Source organism: Cydia fagiglandana, chromosome 17, assembly GCF_963556715.1.
Source record: "Cydia fagiglandana chromosome 17, ilCydFagi1.1, whole genome shotgun sequence".
NCBI lineage: Eukaryota > Metazoa > Arthropoda > Insecta > Lepidoptera > Tortricidae > Cydia > Cydia fagiglandana.
Window position 1 is genome coordinate 5,469,199 of NC_085948.1, and position 22,125 is coordinate 5,491,323.

The window sequence follows — 22,125 nt, forward strand, 5'->3', positions numbered from 1 at the left end:
TATAATAATATTAGAATGATAGTATTATTAGTTTTATTTGTTACAAGTAAAAACTATGTTAAAATCTTGCGTTTTGTACACATAATTAATGTTACTAACAGATCTAACGCGATTAAATTTCATTATTCATTGAAACGTCGGAAAAAGGTAAAAAATAAAAATTTATCGCGTTTAACCGTTAGTAACATTAATTAGCTAAAAACTAGTTATTCAGTGAAAATCTTTTCGGCTATTATTAAGTTAACTAGATATTTGTATAATATGTAGCGAAATAGGACGATTTTGTAAAGTACACCCCCAAAAAGGTGGACAGTAGGCATTATTCAATTTTAATGCAGCATTAAAAAGGAATTTTGAGTCTATTCTTATCTTATTGTTTTCGGGGGCCCTTGTTTGGATACACTTCGATCCATAGGGATCTTTTGCGTAATTACCCCCTAGAAAAAATCCGTCAACTATTCAAGAGCTTTTCCCACCATATCCATGTGCCGGATGATGGAGCTCCTGGTTAGCGTTTTAAAGTCCTTTGGTTCAAGATATCCTGCTCCAAAGTCCTTCATTCTTTGTCTGGCGAGGGCGTAACATTCACAAATTAGGTGTTTTACTGTCTCTCTTCGCCACACATACGCCAATCGGTGTTGTCAGAGTGTCCCATCTTGGCCAGAATTCCTTTGACCCCGTAATGGCCTGTAAACACCCTTGTTATGATTTGGAGTTGTCTTTTGCTAAGCTTCCAAAGCTTTTTGCTCCAACCGGAGTCTACTCCTTGCATAAAGAGCTTTGCGTGCTTTAGACCCGTCAGACTGTCCCATTCTTCCCGATGTTTGATCTTAGATGGTCTTTAGCGTTATGATGGTTCCCTGTGAGAGCCCCACAAATCGTTCCGGACCTATAAGGTTACTTACAGATCCAGCTCTGGCAAGTTCATCTGCATTTTCATTGCCTATGAATCCCTCGTGCCCTGGCATCCATACCAGTTGCACTCTGTTTTGCCTTCCAAACTGGTTCAGAGCTTGGACACCATTGTATACCAGTCTAGAGTCCACTAGAGTCTATTACTAAACGACGTGATATAGGTAGGTACCGGATGAAAACTCTTTACTTAAGTTATATTTAAGAAAATATCTTTGAAGAATCTGTTACGCTAACGACATCCTCTATTAAGTAAGAAATATATACGTTTCGCAAGTAAATACAGAATTTTGAGATTTTACTCTTGGGTTTATTAGTTGTCAAGCGGACCCCAGGCCCCTATGAGCCGTGGCAAAATGCCGGGATAACGCGAGGAAGAAGAAGACTCTTGGGTTTATGATAACATGTTTCTTCAGTTACAATATCATCACCACACTAGCTGATAAAGACTCTCTTGATTGTTCCAAAGCTGATAAGATAGTTGCATTTTATTCACATGTGAGTCAAAATAATCAAATGCAAATTTTGAGTTGTTTTCTTATGTTTGCTGGTAAAATTGACTTTTAAATGATGATTTTGAATGATAAAGATTTTATAACATTCATTTTGAATCGAATCGCTTTGATTTTGTTTGATATTTTACAGTTAGTATTTTCCTCGTGTTGGTGTGGTGAAAACCTCGCTACGCTCAAGATTCCATTTTTCGAACCACGAGCGTAGGGTGTCTTTTTGTCTGTAATTTTATTAAAGACGTGATATTGGTGAAATGGACTCTATATTGGCAGTGATATTTCACAGTGTATACCTAACAATTCATCCGGTATATCACGTCGGTTAGTAATATCCTCAAAACTCCTTATTAATGCTGCATTAAATAACAATGCCCAAGATTGTCCGTCATTTAGGGCCTATCTCGCCACATATTTTACACATATCTAGTTCACTTTATTTATAGCCGAACACATTTTCACTGAAGACATTTCTATATATACCGAATACCAGTTTTTACTTGGAACAAATCAAAACCAATATTACTATCATACTACTATTCAGGTTCCGTAGGCGGTATCAAAATACCTGTTAATATCGTTTTAAAACCTCATTATATCATTCATCATGGAACGCAAACTACAAAATTACTTCTAACTGGTAAGAAGGGGAACGGAATTTTATGGTTCGCGGGGAACGATATAACACCGGTTACGGTTACTGTCGGCTTTCGGAGACTCTCAGTTAACCTCGTTGTCATGTTGAGAAAGAGATTTTCTACCTATCTTACTTCGACATTTTCAATTTAATCGGTTAATTTAGTTCCACAAAAACGAAAGGCGAACGCATATCAACGGTATCTCAATAGAACAGTTTTTTAACTGGTAACCGAAACGAAATCCTTTTCGTTCCCGGGTTTATGAACGAAACCGGTTTGAAAAATAAAACGGTTTCCGAGCCCTGCTACTATTATTATAAATTATTAAATTATACTAAAAATATCATTTTTGTACTCTACAACTTCATCTGACGCTTGTTGTTCTGTACGCAGTTATTTAGTCAACGGTGAATTTAAACAGAAGTAAAATTTAATTCATGTTTCCATGTGTTTCAGTCATCAGTCCCATACAAATTGTGCGTCAAATTAAAGTTAATTTAATACACTATTTTACCTCATTTAAAACTTTTTTGTAATGTACAAGATATTTTGTAAAAACTCAATTTAAAAAAAAAGTATCACAAAAAAATAAGAAAATTTACAATATTTCTTTAATTACTAATTAACGGTTGACTGGTATCGATATAATATATGAACATGATTTTAAGCTCACATTTAGAGCTTTTGTTTAAAAAAAATTGCAATGAAATCGGACGAATACTTCTCGAGTTACGGTTGATTTTTTAAACTCAATATCCGCCATCTTGGATTGGCGGCCATTTTTGTTAGCTACCATTTTGAGATGGCAATCATGGTTTTTTAACATCATAATAAGCCTATCTAACTACTGTGAAAAGGAAACTTGGTACCCCCAATTTATACCATTTTCAAAAATTTGACCAGCTGGCCCATGGACTAGTAGATGAAGATGGCGGCCATGCACTATGTCATAAAAATCGTCATGGATGACGTTTTTTAGGTTTTGGAGGGCGCAGATTTCGAAAATGATGATTATTTTGAAATCCAACATGGCGGCCATGCACTATGTCATAAAAGTCGTCATGGATGACGTTTCATAGGTTTTAGGGGGCCCCGATTTCGAAAATGATGACCATTTTGGAATCCAAAATGGCGGCCATGCACTATGTCTAAAAAGTCGTCATGGGTGTCGTTTTATAGGTTTTAGGGGGCACAGATTTCGAAAATGATGACCATTTCGGATCCCAAAATGGCGGCCATGCACTATGTCATAAAAGCCGTCATGGATGTCATTTTATAGGTTTTGGGAGGCGCAGATTTCGATAATGATGACCATTTTGGATTCTAAGATGGCGGTCATGCACTATGTCATAAAAGTCTTCATGGATGTCGTTTCATAGCTTTTGGGGGGCGCAGATTTAGATAATGATGACCATTTTGGATTCCAAAATGGCGGCCATGCACCATGTTACAAAAGTCGTCAAATATGTCGTTTTATAGGTTTTAGGGGGCGCAGATTTCGAAAATGATGACCATTTTGGAATCCAACATGGCGGCCATGCACTATGTCGTAAAAGTCGTCATGGATGTCGTTTTATAGGTTTAAGGGGGCCCCGATTTCGAAAATGATGACCATTTTGGAATCCAAAATGGCGGACATGCACTATGTCATAAAAGTCGTCATGGGTGTCGTTTAATAGGTTTTAGGGGCCACAGATTTCGAAAATGATGACCATTTCGGATTCCAAAATGGTGGCCATGCACTATGTCATAAAAGTCGTAATGGATGTCGTTTTATAGGTTTTGGGGGGCGCAGATTTCGATAATGTTGACCATTTTGGATTCCAAGATGGCGGTCATGCACTATGTTATAAAAGTCGTCATGGATGTCGTTTTATAGGTTTTGGAGGGCGCAGATTTCGAAAATTATGACCATTTTGGATTGCAAAATGGCGGTCATGCACAATGTCATAAAAATCGTCATGGATGTCGTTTTTTGGGTTTTGGGGGGCGCAGATTTCGAAAATGATGACCATTTTGGATTCCAAAATGGCGGCCATGCACTATGTCATAAAAGTCGTCATGGATGTCGTTTTATAGGTTTTGGGGGGCGCAGATTTCGAAAATGATGACCATTTTGGATTCCAAAATGGCGGCCACGCACTATGTCATAAGGATGTCGTTTTATAGGTTTTGGGGTGCTCATATTTCGAAAATGATGACCATTATGGATTCCAAAATGGCGGCAATGCACTATGTCATAAAAGTCGTCTTGGGTGTCGTTTTATAGGTTTTAGGGGGCACAGATTTCAAAAATGATGACCATTTTGGATTCCAAAATGGCGGCCACGCACTATGTCATAAGGATGTCGTTTTATAGGTTTTGGTGGGCACAGATTTCAAAAATTATGACCATTTTGGATTCCAAACTGGCGGCCATGCACTATGTCATAAGGATGTCGTTTTATAGGTTTTGGGGGGCTGGCTCAGATTTCGAAAATGATGATTATTTTGGAATCCAAGATGGCGGCCATGCACTATGTCATAAAAGTCGTCATGGATGTCACTTTGTAGGTTTTAGGCGGCCCTGATTTCGAAAATGATGATCATTTTGGAATCGAAAATGGCGGCTTTGTAGTATTTCATAAAAATCGTCATGGATGTCGTTTTATTGGTCATGATCATCATTTTCGAAATCTACACACCTGTTTCAAATAAGGTATAGGTAGATGCATCCCAGTAAGTCAACAACATCTATATCTACTATAGAATTGTTAGTAGTACTATAGAATTGTTAGTAGTAGTTTTGATAGTAGTACGAAATGTAATCTGAAAGGAGTCAAGTAATATATTCCCGTAATGAGGAATCTACATTGATTCCAATTACTAGTAATTGTAGTATTCGAAAATTGATTCCTGATTCCTCAAATGGAATTGTACTTAGTAATTCGGTATTGTTACATTACAAAGTAATCTGGGAATCGGTAATCAGATTACAAAGTAATTTCAAGTAATCGTGGAATCAGGAATCAATTACGAAATGCCCATCTCGGACTAAGTAGCACTGCATTCAATTGATCTTTTTGGCGAACCGCGAGTTCACAGTTCGGGGCGAACTACTAGTTAAGCTTGTTTTTACACATTTTTTTTTAGAAATTCATGTAGTTATAGGCACTTGCCTGCTATTGACGCATTATATGTTATTTAGAAATGTATCTATGATGTATGATGAATGTATGTATGTATCTTGTGATGCAAAGCCAAAGTTATATACAAGAATCTTTATAAGCATTTTCCAAACTATATCGGAAGAAATAATTAGATTTAATATTTTTATCCTTTTTAGGTTAGTTTTTTTCAATAATTTATTTTACTGTGTAGTTTTTAATATTAATTTATATTTAATATTTATTAATATTAATTTTAATAAATTTGACATTTACTCTTCTTAGGGCGAAGTCCCCTGCCGACAAGAAGGCAGAATACGAAGAGAAAATAATGAAGGTGCTGCAAGACCCCACGGCCAACTACGACAAAGACCAGACGTTGGTCATCTGCCAGATGCTGGGTTTCCGATCTGGCATGCTGTATCTGTACGAGGAGAACAAACTGTAAGTTGAATAATTGTACAATTAATGAAGGTGCTACAAGATCCCACGGCCAACTACGACAAAGACTGGACGTTGGTCATCTGCCAGATGCTGGGCTTCCGATCTGGCATGCTGTATCTGTACGAGGAGAATAAACTGTAAGTTGAATAATTGTACAAATAATAAAGGTGCTGCAAGACCCCACGGCCAACTACGATAAAGACCAGACGTTGGTCATCTGCCAGATGCTGGGCTTCCGATCTGGCATGCTGTATCTGTACGAGGAGAACAAACTGTAAGTTGAATAATTGTACGAATAATGAAGGTGCTACAAGACCCCACGGCCAACTACGACAAAGACCAGACGTTGGTCATCTGCCAGATGCTGGGCTTCCGATCTGGCATGCTGTATCTGTACGAGGAGAACAAACTGTAAGTTGAATAATTGTACAATTAATGAAGGTGATACAAGATCCCACGGCCAACTACGACAAAGACCAGACGTTGGTCATCTGCCAGATGCTGGGCTTCCGATCTGGCATGCTGTATCTTTACGAGGAGAATAAACTGTAAGTTGAATAATTGTACAAATAATAAAGGTGCTGCAAGACCCCACGGCCAACTACGACAAAGACCAGACGTTGGTCATCTGCCAGATGCTGGGCTTCCGATCTGGCATGCTGTATCTGTACGAGGAGAACAAACTGTAAGTTGAATAATTGTACGAATAATGAAGGTGCTACAAGACCCCACGGTCAACAACGACAAAGACCAGACGTTGGTCATCTGCCAGATGCTGGGCTTCCGATCTGGCATGCTGTATCTGTACGAGGAGAACAAACTGTAAGTTGAATAATTGTACAATTAATGAAGGTGCTACAAGATCCCACGGCCAACTACGACAAAGACCAGACGTTGGTCATCTGCCAGATGCTGGGCTTCCGATCTGGTATGCTGTATCTGTACGAGGAGAATAAACTGTAAGTTGAATAATTGTACAAATAATAAAGGTGCTGCAAGACCCCACGGCCATCTACGACAAAGACCAGACGTTGGTCATCTGCCAGATGCTGGGCTTCCGATCTGGCATGCTGTATCTGTACGAGGAGAACAAACTGTAAGTTGAATACTTGTACAATTAATAAAGGTGCTACAAGATCCCACGGCCAACTACGACAAAGACCAGACGTTGGTCATCTGCCAGATGCTGGGCTTCCGATCTGGCATGCTGTATCTGTACGAGGAGAATAAACTGTAAGTTGAATAATTGTACAAATAATAAAGGTGCTGCAAGACCCCACGGCCAACTACGACAAAGACCAGACGTTGGTCATCTGCCAGATGCTGGGCTTCCGATCTGGCATGCTGTATCTGTACGAGGAGAACAAACTGTAAGTTGAATAATTGTACGAATAATGAAGGTGCTACAAGACCCCACGGTCAACTACGACAAAGACCAGACGTTGGTCATCTGCCAGATGCTGGGCTTCCGATCTGGCATGCTGTATCTGTACGAGGAGAACAAACTGTAAGTTGAATAATTGTACAATTAATGAAGGTGCTACAAGATCCCACGGCCAACTACGACAAAGACCAGACGTTGGTCATCTGCCAGATACTGGGCTTCCGATCTGGCATGCTGTATCTGTACGAGGAGAATAAACTGTAAGTTGAATAATTGTACAAATAATAAAGGTGCTGCAAGACCCCACGGCCAACTACGACAAAGACCAGACGTTGGTCATCTGCCAGATGCTGGGCTTCCGATCTGGCATGCTGTATCTGTACGAGGAGAACAAACTGTAAGTTGAATAATTGTACGAATAATGAAGGTGCTACAAGACCCCACGGCCAACTACGACAAAGACCAGACGTTGGTCACCTGCCAGATGCTGGGCTTCCGATCTGGCATGCTGTATCTGTACGAGGAGAACAAACTGTAAGTTGAATAATTGTACAATTAATGAAGTTGCTACAAGATCCCACGGCCAACTACGACAAAGACCAGACGTTGGTCATCTGCCAGATGCTGGGCTTCCGATCTGGCATGCTGTATCTGTACGAGGAGAATAAACTGTAAGTTGAATAATTGTACAAATAATAAAGGTGCTGCAAGACCCCACGGCCAACTACGACAAAGACCAGACGTTGGTCATCTGCCAGATGCTGGGCTTCCGATCTGGCATGCTGTATCTGTACGAGGAGAATAAACTGTAAGTTGAATAATTGTACGAATAATGAAGGTGCTACAAGACCCCACGGCCAACTACGACAAAGACCAGACGTTGGTCATCTGCCAGATGCTGGGCTTCCGATCTGGCATGCTGTATCTGTACGAGGAGAACAAACTGTAAGCTGAATAATTGTACGAATAATGAAGGTGCTACAAGACCCCACGGCCAACTACGACAAAGACCAGACGTTGGTCATCTGCCAGATGCTGGGCTTCCGATCTGGCATGCTGTATCTGTACGAGGAGAATAAACTGTAAGTTGAATAATTGTACAAATAATAAAGGTGCTGCAAGACCCCACGGCCAACTACGACAAAGACCAGACGTTGGTCATCTGCCAGATGCTGGGCTTCCGATCTGGCATGCTGTATCTGTACGAGGAGAACAAACTGTAAGTTGAATAATTGTACGAATAATCAAGGTGCTACAAGACCCCACGGCCAACTACGACAAAGACCAGACGTTGGTCATCTGCCAGATGCTGGGCTTCCGATCTGGCATGCTGTATCTGTACGAGGAGAACAAACTGTAAGTTGAATAATTGTACAATTAATGAAGTTGCTACAAGATCCCACGGCCAACTACGACAAAGACCAGACGTTGGTCATCTGCCAGATGCTGGGCTTCCGATCTGGCATGCTGTATCTGTACGAGGAGAATAAACTGTAAGTTGAATAATTGTACAAATAATAAAGTTGCTGCAAGACCCCACGGTCAACTACGACAAAGACCAAACGTTGGTCATCTGCCAGATGCTGGGCTTCCGATCTGGCATGCTGTATCTGTACGAGGAGAACAAACTGTAAGTTGAATAATTGTACGAATAATGAAGGTGCTACAAGACCCCACGGCCAACTACGACAAAGACCAGACGTTGGTCATCTGCCAGATGCTGGGCTTCCGATCTGGCATGCTGTATCTGTACGAGGAGAACAAACTGTAAGTTGAATAATTGTACGAATAATGAAGGTGCTACAACACCCCACGGTCAACTAAGACAAAGACCAGACGTTGGTCATCTGCCAGATGCTGGGCTTCCGATCTGGCATGCTGTATCTGTACGAGGAGAACAAACTGTAAGTTGAATAATTGTACAATTAATGAAGGTGCTACAAGATCCCACGGCCAACTACGACAAAGACCAGACGTTGGTCATCTGCCAGATGCTGGGCTTCCGATCTGGCATGCTGTATCTGTACGAGGAGAACAAACTGTAAGTTGAATAATTTTACGGATAATGAAGGGTAACAAAACGTGCGCGCGCGGGGTGTCTTTCTATACGCTAGCACTATAATTTATCCTGTGAGACCGTTGGTAATGTAGTATGTATCCCACAGATGGCGCGCGCAGGTGGCGCTGCACATGCGCGCGGGCTCGCCGGAGCGCGCGCTGGCGGTGTGCCGGCGGCGCGGCGGGGCGGCGCCGCGCCTGTGGCTCGACGTGCTGTGGTGGCCCGTGCGCGCCGCGCCGCGCCCCGCCGCCACGCCTATACTGCCCGAGCTGCTACATGTTATAGGTATACTCGTAATAAAAAAAATAAGTTTTTGGCAAAAATTTCATTTTTGGTACAAGCTTTTCGGGGTCATCCATTAATTACATCACACGTTTAGGGGGAGGGAGGGGATCAAGAAAATGTGACATATTGTGACATGGGGGAGGGGGGAGACACAAACTTTGTAACGTCACTTTAATTTCATCAGTAACCGAAAATTTATTTAAATTATTTTATTCGCTGTACATTTAAATAACAAGTTTTTAAAACGATAATCGTTTTTATTCGTTTAATTTTCTTTCCTAAGCAGTTTTGGGTTATAAAATTGCTAATTTAGATAAAATATTAATAATACTTAGGTACTTACTTAATTCGATATGGCGATTTCGTAGAAAAAATGTGACGTCACACTAGGGGGGAGGGGTTTGGCAAATGTGACCAAGTGTGACAAGGAGGGGGGAGGGGTCAAAAAACCTAGAAATTCGTGTGACGTAATTAATGGATGACCCCTTATCGCTGCCTGTACTTTTCTTACGACAGACAACTAATACTCACCGAGACAATTCTAAAAACCCCTAACACAATTAGGTTGCGTTGTTTCATCGCAGAGTTCCTATGGCCACCTCCTGTCTCCATCATCAGATCGGCTCGATGGCACCATAATATTGCATTGTCATCCGATTTATACACGCATGCAAAATCTCAGCTCAATCGGAAACCGGGAAGTAGTTAACTTGCAAGATTTGATTACAGACAGACAGACAGACAGACAACGGTCAGGTGAAACTAAATAAAAGCTTGTAAAATAGGTTACCGCGGTGTTAGATATACCCAGACGGTATTTTATTTGGCGGATTTTCAGTCATGTGGTTTATTTTACTGGCGAGAAGACTCTTTGATAACGGACGTTGAAAGTCAGAGAATGTCACGGAAGTAAACAAGAAAAAACGATTTCGCAATCATTTAGGCCCCACAAAAATGCGAAAGAAGATATTCGAATATGAAAAAAAAATATTATTAATACAATACAACTTCTTCCTCGCATTATCACGGCATTTTGCCACGGCTCATGGGAGTCTGGGGTCCGCTTGACAACTAATCCCATGATTTGACGTAGGCACTAGTTTTTACGAAAGCGACTGCCATCTGACCTTCCAACCCAGAGGGGAAACTAGGTCTTATTGGGATTAGTCCAGTTTCCTCACGATGTTTTCCTTCACCGAAAAGCAACTGGTAAATATCAAATGATATTTCGTACATAAGTTCCGAAAAACTCATTGGTACGAGCCGGGGTTTGAACCCGCGACCTCCGGATTGAAAGTGGCACACTCTTACCGCTAGGCCACCAGCGCTTTACATTTACATCAATAATAGGACGAGGGATTGCGTAACATTTCAATAAAGGATGTTTCAAAAATCCTTAGTCGTCGGCATGACCGGTACTGACATTTTATTTAACTGTACATGACTTATCTACATTATTGCCATATGTAGCAAAGCGACATTATTTCAGGGCCAAATAGATTCTTGTCGAATTTTAATGATATTACTTAAAACCAAGAAATGCCCAGTACCATAGACTAGGAATCCTCTAGACCAAGTTTAGAGCAATTATTTGCAACCGATGATGCCAAAAATGCGGTGGTGCGCGGGACGAGGTGAGCGAAGTCCCGTGCCGTGATTGGTCCGTTCAACACGGACGTCACACAAAGACACTTTCGACTCGAACATGGAGTAAAATCACCGTATGCGTGGCAGAGGGGGTAACGCGACTATGCTCAGTCTGGAGGACTCATCTACGTTATTGCCATATGTAGCGTAGCGACACTATTTCAGGGCCAAACATATTCTTGTCGAATTTTAATTATATTACTTGAAACAAAGAAATGCCCAGCAACATAGACTAGGAATCCTCTAGACCGAGTTTAGAGCAATTATTTCATGCAACCGATGATGCCAAAAATGCGGGGGTGCGCGGGACGAGGTGAGCGAAGTCCCGTGCCGTGATTGGTCCGTTCAAAGACACGGACGTCACACAAAGACATTTTCGACTCGAACATGGAGTAAAATTACCGTATGCGTAGCAGAGGGGGTAGCGCGACTATGCTCAGTCTGGAGGACTCATCTACGTTATTGCCATATGTAGCGTAGCGACACTATTTCAGGGCCAAACAGATTCTTGTCGAATTTTAATTATATTACTTAAAACAAACAAATGCTCAGCAATCACCAATCACCGCTAAAAATGTTTTTTTTTTGTTTCAGCCACCGAGAAACTTTTATCTCCCATTCTAGTCATAGATTGCCTAGCGAACGTGCCTTCATACACTCTTGGTGATGTCAGAAAGTAAGTATACTTACCCCCTTATTCATAAACGTTTACTAAAGTTGACAAGCCGATAATAATCGTTTGTCCCTTTCCGACGTATTGGTATGATGGAAGGGGACAAACGATTATTATCGGCTTGTCAACTTTAGTAAACGTTTATGAATAAAGGGGTTACTCTCTTATTCATAAACGCACTACAAGCCACAATTAGCTAATAATCGTTTGTCTTTATCTGCCATTTTGGCTTATGTATTTGTAAAAGAGGGATAAAACATAATTTAACTAAACCAGGCCCATAAAGTTTTATGCTTAATAAAAACAAATAACACAATAGAACGACCAGCACGCCACAGAGGCGTGTGTTTTTTGTATATATAAATATTATGCATTTCATTTATATTACGATGTCATTTAAAATCTGTGGAGTCTCTTGAGAAGCAAAGGCTTGCTTTAATTGTGCCATTTCTAAAATTAATCATATTCGATATGAAATCAAAGTCCACATAACGTTTCATATTACCAGGTACCTGACAGACGTGCTAAAATCCGAAGACGACGTGATAACCCGCGAGCAAGAACTAGCAGCCAAGTATAAGGGGGAAAGCGAGCGAATGAAGGCTCAGATCCATACATTACAACACGAACCGGTCCCCTTCCAGAGCTCAAAGTGTGCTGCTTGCAACCGTCCGCTGGAATTACCTAGCGTACACTTCCTGTGTCAACATTCCTTCCACCAACAGTAAGTATAGTTATCTCTTAAACTAGCTGAGATCTAGCAGCCAAGTACAAGGGGGAAAGCGAGCGACTGAAGGCCCAGATCCATACATTACAACACGAACCGGTCCCCTTCCAGAGCTCAAAGTGTGCTGCTTGTAACCGTCCGCTGGAATTACCTAGCGTACACTTCCTATGTCAACATTCCTTCCACCAACAGTGAGTTACATTTAAAACTAGCTGACAACTAGCAGCCAAGTATAGGGAGGGGAGCGAGCGAATGAAGGCTCAGATCCATACATTACAACACGAACCGGTCGTTCCAGAGCTCAAAGTGTGCTGCTTGCAACCGTCCGCTAGAGTTACCTAGCGTACACTTTTTGTGTCAACATTCCTTCCACCAACAGTAAGTATAGTTACATTTTAAACTAGTATAAGGGGGAAAGCGAGCGAATGAAGGCCCAGATCTATACATTACAACACGAACCGGTCCCCTTCCAGAGCTCAAAGTGCGCTGCTTGCAACCGTCCGCTGGAGTTACCTAGCGTACACTTCCTGTGTCAACATTCCTTCCACCAACAGTAAGTTATATTTAAAACTAGCTGACAACTAGCAGCCAAGTATAGGGGGGAAAGCGAGCGAATGAAAGCTCAGATCCATACATTACAACACGAACCGGTCCCCTTCCAGAGCTCAAAGTGCGCTGCTTGCAACCGTCCGCTAGAGTTAGCTAGCGTACACTTTTTGTGTCAGCATTCCTTCCACCAACAGTAAGTATAACAGTTACCTTTTTAAATTAGCTGACAACTAGCAGTCACTTTTAGCCAAAAAAGTTGGTTTGACTGGTCTAACTCTTTTAAATCATCATCATCGGATCATTTTTCATTCTAAGATACTAATTGCCGTCTATTTACATCCGTTTAGTAGATCCATGTGTCAGTTTGGATGCTTGTTTACTCCAATTAGTTGTACAGTCCTGCAATAATATGTTACAGAACGAAGGCCGCAAAAATATGTGACACGCTTTTATTGCTCTACAAATAAGATCGTGTCACGTATTTTTGCGGCCTTCGAAGAGTGACATATTATTGCAGGTGACTGTACAAACAGTAACACTCCTAACTGTACATCGGTGGACCTTATTACAAAAGGCATAAGGTCCACCGATGTGCAGTTAACAGTGTGGGCGATGGTACTAAAGCCCGTATTTGTCCGCAGCTGTTTCCAAAGCTACTCGGAGTCGGAGCGCGACTGCCCCGCCTGCGACAAGCGCACGCGCCGCGAGCCGCCGCCGCCCGCCGCCGAGAGCCTGCACGCCAGGCTGCACCAGGAACATGACCCGTAAGTGTACGCGCACAGAGCTCATGTTCCCTCAGCTGCAGTCGGAGCGACTGCCCCGCCTGCGACAAGCGCACGCGCCGCGAGCCGCCAAGAGCCTGCACGCCAGGCTGCACCAGGAACATGACCCGTAAGTGTACGCGCACAGAGCTCATGTTCCCTCAGCTGCAGTCGGAGCGACTGCCCCGCCTGCGACAAGCGCACGCGCCGCGAGCCGCCGAGAGCCTGCACGCCAGGCTGCACCAGGAACATGACCCGTAAGTGTACGCGCACAGAGCTCATGTTCCCTCAGCTGCAGTCGGAGCGACTGCCCCGCCTGCGACAAGCGCACGCGCCGCGAGCCGCCGAGAGCCTGCACGCCAGGCTGCACCAGGAACATGACCCGTAAGTATACCTACATAAGGGCTGATTTTGACGGAGCGCGAACTCGCATACGATTTTAGTTACATTGTGGCGGTAAGAGATCGTAAAGCAACCTAGTGAGGTTGCTTTACAATTGAGGCAAAGTCAATTAGGTAGACGAAGGGCTCCGAGTAACTCTTCTCACTAGAAGAGTAACTCTTCTCACTAGAAGAGTAACTCTTCTCACTAGAAGAGTAACTCTTCTCACTAGAAGAGTTACTCGGAGCCCTTCGTCTACCTAATTGACTTTGCCTCAATCAGGTGAAAAGGGGCATGTATCCAACGGAAAGTAAAGTACCCAGCTTCGGACACAAAATACTAATAGCATAGTTTTATGAGGTGCTAGTTTAGTTTTTACCCGAATCCTTAGTCAAAGCCAAAAACATACAATGCATTTATAAAAATGTTTGTGTACCTATGTGCTCCACCGTAGCGTCGTACCGTAACTCATAAGCTGACTGGCATAGATGGTACCGTCATAGCTTGCCCCTTTTTCTATGAGATTTGGCTTAAAGGGCTGGCACGCAGGACATAAAATTCCATTAAAAAAAACAAAAATTTGACGCAATTCTAGGGATTGACGGGGCAAGCTGGCGCCATCTGCTAAATATGTACTTCGTCCGGCCAACCCACCAACAGCCAACCTATTCGTTTTTATAACCCGGCCTTGAAAAGGTATACGGTAAAAACCGTAATAGTTTTTGAAAGGCTTGCAAAACCAGTAATATAACTTAAGAGCGCTCTTACAAGAAAAGTCGAAATAATGCAAAATTGATGATACTAGTCGACGAAATTCAGGACTTTGTGCTCATTATTAGAAACAATGAGTACTTGTTCCAGTAAAAGCGTCTTCTTATCTTTTTAAATATCGTTGTAAATATTGGAAAAAGGACTTATTAAATTAGTAATGAATTTTTTTCTGATGGTCGTTTCCGAAAAACCCCGTGAAGCACTGAACGGCAAGCTCTTATTTGGAAATGTTGAGAAGTTTACTCTGCTAAACCTGGCTATTTTGTATTACTAATACCCTGTACTTTAGGCATATCAAACGATATTTTTCCTACATACCTTTGAGAAAGAGAAAATCAAAGTAAAACGAACTCAATTTTCTCTCCGAAACAAGTGTCAATTTCTACGAAAATCTACTTAATATCGAAGTCATTTTCATACTCAAGCAATCTGCAACGTTTGCTTATACTTTTGGTATATATTAGTGCTTATGAAATTCTACTATAATTTTTTGGCAATTTTTTGAAAACTACTCTATATTACCGATGACGCGCGCTCGCCAGTTCAGTGCCGCGGCAGAGCTTGTACAGGTAGGACGTGTGTCGGTCGGCTCCGCACATTTTCAACGGCGACGACGAGGTTTTTTATCATTGTGTGCGGCGGGCGCCGTGTAAAACGCTATACTGTGTGCGTGTAAACCGCAACGAGAGACTTTGATCCTAGCACTGTTTTTATAGTATTATAATTTATAATGGTACAGTTTAATAAACTACCGGACAGGATTAATAGTACATTATTGTCGAGGCTCGGAAGTAGCTACTTGCAGGCTGAGGATTCGTTTTAAACGGACGACCTTGGGAGTCCGTTTAATTCAATCCGAAGCCAGCAAGTAGCCTTCCAGCCGAGTCATATATAGTGCTTTTCTCAAAAATGGTGCAAGAAATATAAATATTATAGAAATATTTTACAAAAGCAACGTTCTTACATATATATTTTGACAGAAAAAAACCCTTGCCGCCTTTTTATTTTTTTAATAAAAAATAGAAGTGTATTTTTCTGCCAAAAATACGCCAACCTATTTGAGACATCTAAATAGTCGCGGTACTATTCATCTGTTTGGCTGTTTAATGGGCCTGTGCCTTCATTTGATATGGTAATTTCAACTTTTAAAAAGTTTGGAACTCGACAAATAATGGAATTTGTATGCAACATTGCAGTCCCAAAATCGAGACTGCAATGTTTTTAACTTTTTAATTTTTTTCTGACCATAAACTACGCGCTTCGCGACCAATTTTTTAGACGTCAAAGTCGACTTTGCCGTCCATTTTTGAGAAAAAATATTTGAAACGACCTGACATTCTATATGTATTTATTTGACTCAAGATAGTACTCAGGGTCTGATGATGGAGCCGGAAGGTGGTCACCGGTACCAATCAACCATGCAACTAAACCACTTCGTGTTTAGGCTCGTTTTATTCGTCTTAACAAGATCTTTGACACAAAATAGTACTCAGGGTCTGATGATGGAGCCGGAAGGTGGTCACTGGTACCATCAACCATGCAACTAAAACACTTCGTGTTTGGTCTCGTTTGATTCGGCTCAACAAGATCTTTGACTTAAGATAGTACTCAGGGTCTGATGATGGAGCCGGAAGGTGGTCACCAGTACCAATCAACCATGCAAGTAAACCACTTCGTGTTTGGGGTCGTTTTATTCGTCTCAACAAGATCTTTGACACAAGATAGTACTCAGGGTCTGATGATGGAGCCGGAATGTGGTCACCGGTACTAATCAACCATGCAACTAAACCATTTCGTGTTTGGGCTCGTTTGATTCGTCTCAACAAGATCTTTGACACAAGATAGTACTCAGGGTCTGATGATGGAGCTGGAAGGTGGTCACCGGTACCAATCAACCATGCAACTAAACCACTTCGTGTTTAGGCTCGTTTTATTCGTCTCAACAAGATCTTTGACCCAAGATAGTACTCAGGGTCTGATGATGGAGCCGGAAGGTGGTCACCGGTACCAATCAACCATGCAACTAAACCACTTCGTGTTTAGGCTCGTTTTATTCGTCTTAACAAGATCTTTGACACAAAATAGTACTCAGGGTCTGATGATGGAGCCGGAAGGTGGTCACCGGTACCAATCAACCATGCTACTAAAACACTTCGTGTTTGGGCTCGTTTGATTCGGCTCAACAAGATCTTTGACTTAAGATAGTACTCAGGGTCTGATGATGGAGCCGGAAGGTGGTCACCAGTACCAATCAACCATGCAACTAAACCACTTCGTGTTTAGGCTCGTTTTATTCGTCTCAACAAGATCTTTGACACAAGATAGTACTCAGGGTCTGATGATGGAGCCGGAATGTGGTCACCGGTACTAATCAACCATGCAACTAAACCATTTCGTGTTTGGGCTCGTTTGATTCGTCTCAACAAGATCTTTGACACAAGATAGTACTCAGGGTCTGATGATGGAGCTGGAAGGTGGTCACCGGTACCAATCAACCATGCAACTAAACCACTTCGTGTTTAGGCTCGTTTTATTCGTCTCAACAAGATCTTTGACACAAGATAGTACTCAGGGTCTGATGATGGAGCTGGACTGTGGCCACGGGTACCAGTCTACCATGTAACTGAACCACTTCGTGTTTGGGCTTGTTTGATTCGTCGCAACAAGATCTTTGACACAAGATACTACTCAGGGTCTGATGATGGAGCTCGAAGGTGGCGAACGGGTACCAGTCTATCACATAACTGAACCACTTCGTGTTTGGGCTTTGTGTTTGGTTTATCACCTAGTGTCAAAGATCTTGTTGAGACGAATCAAACGAGCCTAAACACGAAGTGGTTTAGTTGCATGGTTGATTGGTACCGGTGACCACCTTCCAGCTCCATCATCAGACTCTGAGTATCACCTAGTGTCAAAGATCTTGTTGAGACTAATGAAACGAGCCTAAACATGAAGTGGTTTAGTTGAATGGTTGATTAGTACCGGTGACCACCTTCCGGCTCCATCATCAGACTCTGAGTATCACCTAGTGTCAAAGATCTTGTTGAGACTAGTCAAACGAGCCTAAACATGAAGTGGTTTAGTTGCATGGTTGATTGGTACCGGTAACCAACTTCCAGCTCCATCATCAGACTCTGAGTATCACCTAGTGTCAAAGATCTTGTTGAGATGAATAAAACGAGCCTAAACACGATGTGGTTTAGTTGTATGGTTGATTGGTAATGGTGACCACCTTCCAGCTCCATCATCAGACCCTGAGTACTGTCTTGTGTCAAAGATCATGTTGAGACGAATCAAACGAGCCCAAACACGAAATTGTTTAGTTACATGAGAGACTGGTACCCGTGGCCTCCTTCCAGCTCCATCATCAGACCCTGTGTATCTTCAGTGACAAAGATCTTGTTGAGACGAATCAAACGAGCCCAAACACGAAGTGGTTTAGTTACATGATAGACTGGTACCCGTGGCCACCTTCCAGCTCCATCATCAGACCCTGTGTATCTTCAGTTTCTTGTAACTTGTTTCTTGTAAATAAGCGAGTACCTATAATTTCTTTCGAGTAATATACGTCCATAAGTACGAGTATGGGGCTATTCATAAATTACGTCGTTTCAAATGGGAGGAGGGGGGGTCTGGACATCGGATGATGGTAGCATGACGTAGGAGGAAACAGAGTCATCCGAAGCATGATTTTTGGATGATTTGAGGGATGGGGGGGGGGGGGGTCAAAAATAGATGACGTAATTTATGAACAGCCCCTATGTACATTTGCACTGCATTTAGTATTTTCGTACTTACCAAATAACAGTTTTAGGACTTTATAAGTTAAGTACAGTTAGTGTTGTTATGGTTGATTTCAATATGCTTCGCGAAGGATCAAGAATGTTTAATCCATCATTGTAGTGCGAGTGTGGTAGAAGGGATCGGAATACTGAGCTCGCACGGCCTGCCGCAGCGCGTAAAATACCTAAACTCGCTCAACCCCGAAATGTAATAGCACTCTTAATCAAGATTGTCACTTATCACTGCCCTCAAAACAGGTAGAACAATGGCTGCCGATAATTCAAACAACCCATTGTCATATGTTGGCACAGCTGAAATTACCTCTCGCGTTCTCCAAGCATTTTGACCCGACTCTGACTTTTATCCAGTGTAACAAACGTTCGAGATTCAGTGCAATTATAATGGAAGACTAAGGGCTCATTTAGACGACGCGAGAAGCGAGTTTCATTACATTGCGGGTTTTGATCGGTCGACTGTGTTGGACGTAACCAACAGTCCGCAATGTAACTAAAATCGCATGCGAGTTCACGCACCATCTAAATCAGCCCTTATAGTGGATATCTATTTTTTTTAATACCAAATTATTATCTATTTCCATGTCATCGTAATGACTAATTCTTGTAACGGTAGGCAATGGCCAGTGAACGCATATATTTAGTATGGAAACCGCCTTTAGGAACATTACCGTTCAAATTCTCGGGCCAAATTAGCACACATACAAAATTACGCCTACATTTAAGTAAGACGACGCGTTTACAGAGCCTGTAATCAAAGCTGGTAAACAAAATAATAGTCATCTTTATTACACTAATGGTACATAGCTAAGTGTAGATGAAATGCATATAATGTCAATAACTACCAATCAGCGACATTAATCCGCTAATAACCTTCTTGCTGTACGTACTGGCCGCTGAGAGTTTGCGGTTCATAACTATTTGATTAGAATATGACTTGGACAGGGATAGGTTTATGCCATACATTGAAGAACCAGTCAAATAATTCACGTATAATAATTTAATGCAGATTAAAAGATAACTAGTTAAAATGTTGTTATGAAATGACAGACTAACTCAACATAAGTAAATACATTTATATATATTGTTGTATAAATGTATTCCGCTATAATAAGTATTTTGTATATTTTATTATCAATTAGGATTGTTCATTTTTTTTCAAATGTTCTATTTCGAAAACCATTTCGAGATATAAGGTTTTTAAACAGTTTCCGACATTTGCTGCGATATAATAATTGAGGATTGAAGATATTTCAACAAATATCCTTATGACCTTAGTTTGACCTTCTCCTGGGCTGAATGTAAAGTCACTGCATAATAAAAGTTATCGAACCATAGTAAATAAATCCGTCACTCACGTATTGTCAAAGTTATCATTGTCATCGATTGTCATAACAAATTTTTTCAGTTAAACCGCTGCGCTTGTTTGTTACAATTTGATTTATAATTAATACCTAAGCAGTAGATTTCATTGCTTAATACTATATCAAAAACCTTGTTCCTATGTGTGGGAATGATTCACAAAAATAATAGTTCGAATCCACGAAGACCTACGACGTGAAAGATGGTGCCGTGAATTAAACTTGGAATACCTACCTACTTCACGTGTTACACACAGTATTGCTGTGAGAATCACGTCGATGTAAGTATAAAATTAATATTAATTTACTACAATTAAGTATTTTAAAGCTCACTTTATTGGTAGGGTCATGGTATCTATTTATTTTCTGTGGTAATGTAGCCAGAGTATCTAAAGGCAAACCGTTAAACAGAGATGGTGCCTACTAGAAAGAAGGAATATACAAGAATACATAGCCATACTCAAAATTCAGCCTGAAACTGCTTTAAAAAGATATAATTTCTAATTTCCAGGTACATGTTGCAGTTCAAGCTGCTGATATCATGGTGGACAAGACTTAATAAAGAGTTGTGAATAATAAAACATGTTTTTGTTTACCTACTTTTTTATTAATTTGGGAAATATGTCATATATGTTTCCAAAAAAAATAGTAACTTTACATTAAATGTATGTTTATCATGTTCTGCACGAGCATCTGACAATGATGGCTTCTTGTTGACCATCCAGAAGAGAAGTGTATGGTTTGTTATTTACTCTGTTCCCAGGCATTATTTACGGTCGTAAAGTATTACGACGATTAATAATTAATATGACGTTCGTTTCAATACAAAATGCTCAACTTTGTTCTGGGCCCAAGTGCAGTTACATATCTCACAGCTGTATCTAAATAGGAATCACGATGACCTGAAATAATAGGATATAATTAGCAAAATTGGCATGTTCCTAATATAGTAGTATAAGTATGTAGTACAATATCCAAACAAATGGTGAAAAGCCGGTAGAAAGCACCCACTGGGTGCTAAGCTACCTTTAGCAATGGACGCTTGTAACGATTTTATGAATCCAATCTTCTTACAAATCGAATCAGTTAAAATATATATGATGTAGGCAACTTACATTTGTATTTTTGCTCCCTTGATTTCAGCCAAGTTATGGTTGGAGTTGGATGCTATATGGATACATACTCCAATAAAACTAAGTTATATTATATAACTTAGGCAGATTTCTGGAATCAGCTTTCTCAAATTTATAGCGTAGGTATTTTGAAATTAATGATTCAAAATAAACGAGTTTTCCATTCCAGACGATTATTATTTATAGAAACACGTGACACTGACATTGTCGACAGGTGACATTACAATCAATTGACAATGACAACTATTTTTTTAATGCTTGTTGTTGCTTGTGCATTATCCTAATCAGCCGACGACATGTAATTTACGAGAAGTCGTATCTCATATTTTCAATAAATTATAAATATTCAACCGAGCCACGAAATACTAAATCATTCAAATTGGTATCTTAAATTAACCTATATTTTCAGAAAATAAAATAAAAATGGGGGTCTAAAAAAAATGAACAATCCTAATTTGTATGGCAGTGCGAAGTCACGTTCAGGTATAGTCTGTCCGTTTTTCTAAGATCAAGTACGCCATTGTAAATGTATGGTAAACTTGATCTTAGAATTTGGACTGGCTATACAGCCTGCAAAATTTACATGGGTACACGAATCGGGTCAAAAATATTTGAATAGGCGGAGTCACAATAAATCCCCACTTTCAGTTCCAATGGAAATATTTTATATGTATATAGCCGGTCAAGCAAGTTTGTCAGTAGAAAAAGGTGCAAAATTAAAATTTTGTATCGGACCACCCGTTCGCGCGCTTACATTTTCTAAATTTGCCGCTCTTTTCTACTGACGGAAATGGCTTGAGAGAGAACCTACATATATGTGACGGTAGAGGGTGGATTCGAATGATCAACATTTTCAGATAATGTGTGTATTTGTTAAATTAATTCAGTGGAAGTGTATCTACATATAGGAAACCGGGTATGATTATATCACGAGTTATATCTCATGAA

General features: G+C 40.9%; 2 protein-coding genes across 2 annotated transcripts in view; both read left to right on the forward strand.

The window, feature by feature from the left end:
* LOC134672869 (uncharacterized) overlaps positions 1 to 22,125 on the forward strand; it is a 267,272-nt gene that overhangs the window by 76,542 nt on the left and 168,605 nt on the right. The gene's annotated exons all lie outside the window — the stretch shown is intronic.
* Positions 1 to 22,125, forward strand: part of LOC134672988 (vacuolar protein sorting-associated protein 11 homolog) — a 51,675-nt gene that overhangs the window by 22,707 nt on the left and 6,843 nt on the right. Inside the window, exons 13-17 of the mRNA XM_063530947.1 lie at positions 5,491 to 5,649; positions 9,199 to 9,377; positions 11,619 to 11,700; positions 12,206 to 12,421; positions 13,615 to 13,737. Of these exons, the coding sequence (XP_063387017.1) occupies positions 5,491 to 5,649; positions 9,199 to 9,377; positions 11,619 to 11,700; positions 12,206 to 12,421; positions 13,615 to 13,737 (759 nt within the window). The remainder of the gene's footprint in view (positions 1 to 5,490; positions 5,650 to 9,198; positions 9,378 to 11,618; positions 11,701 to 12,205; positions 12,422 to 13,614; positions 13,738 to 22,125) is intronic.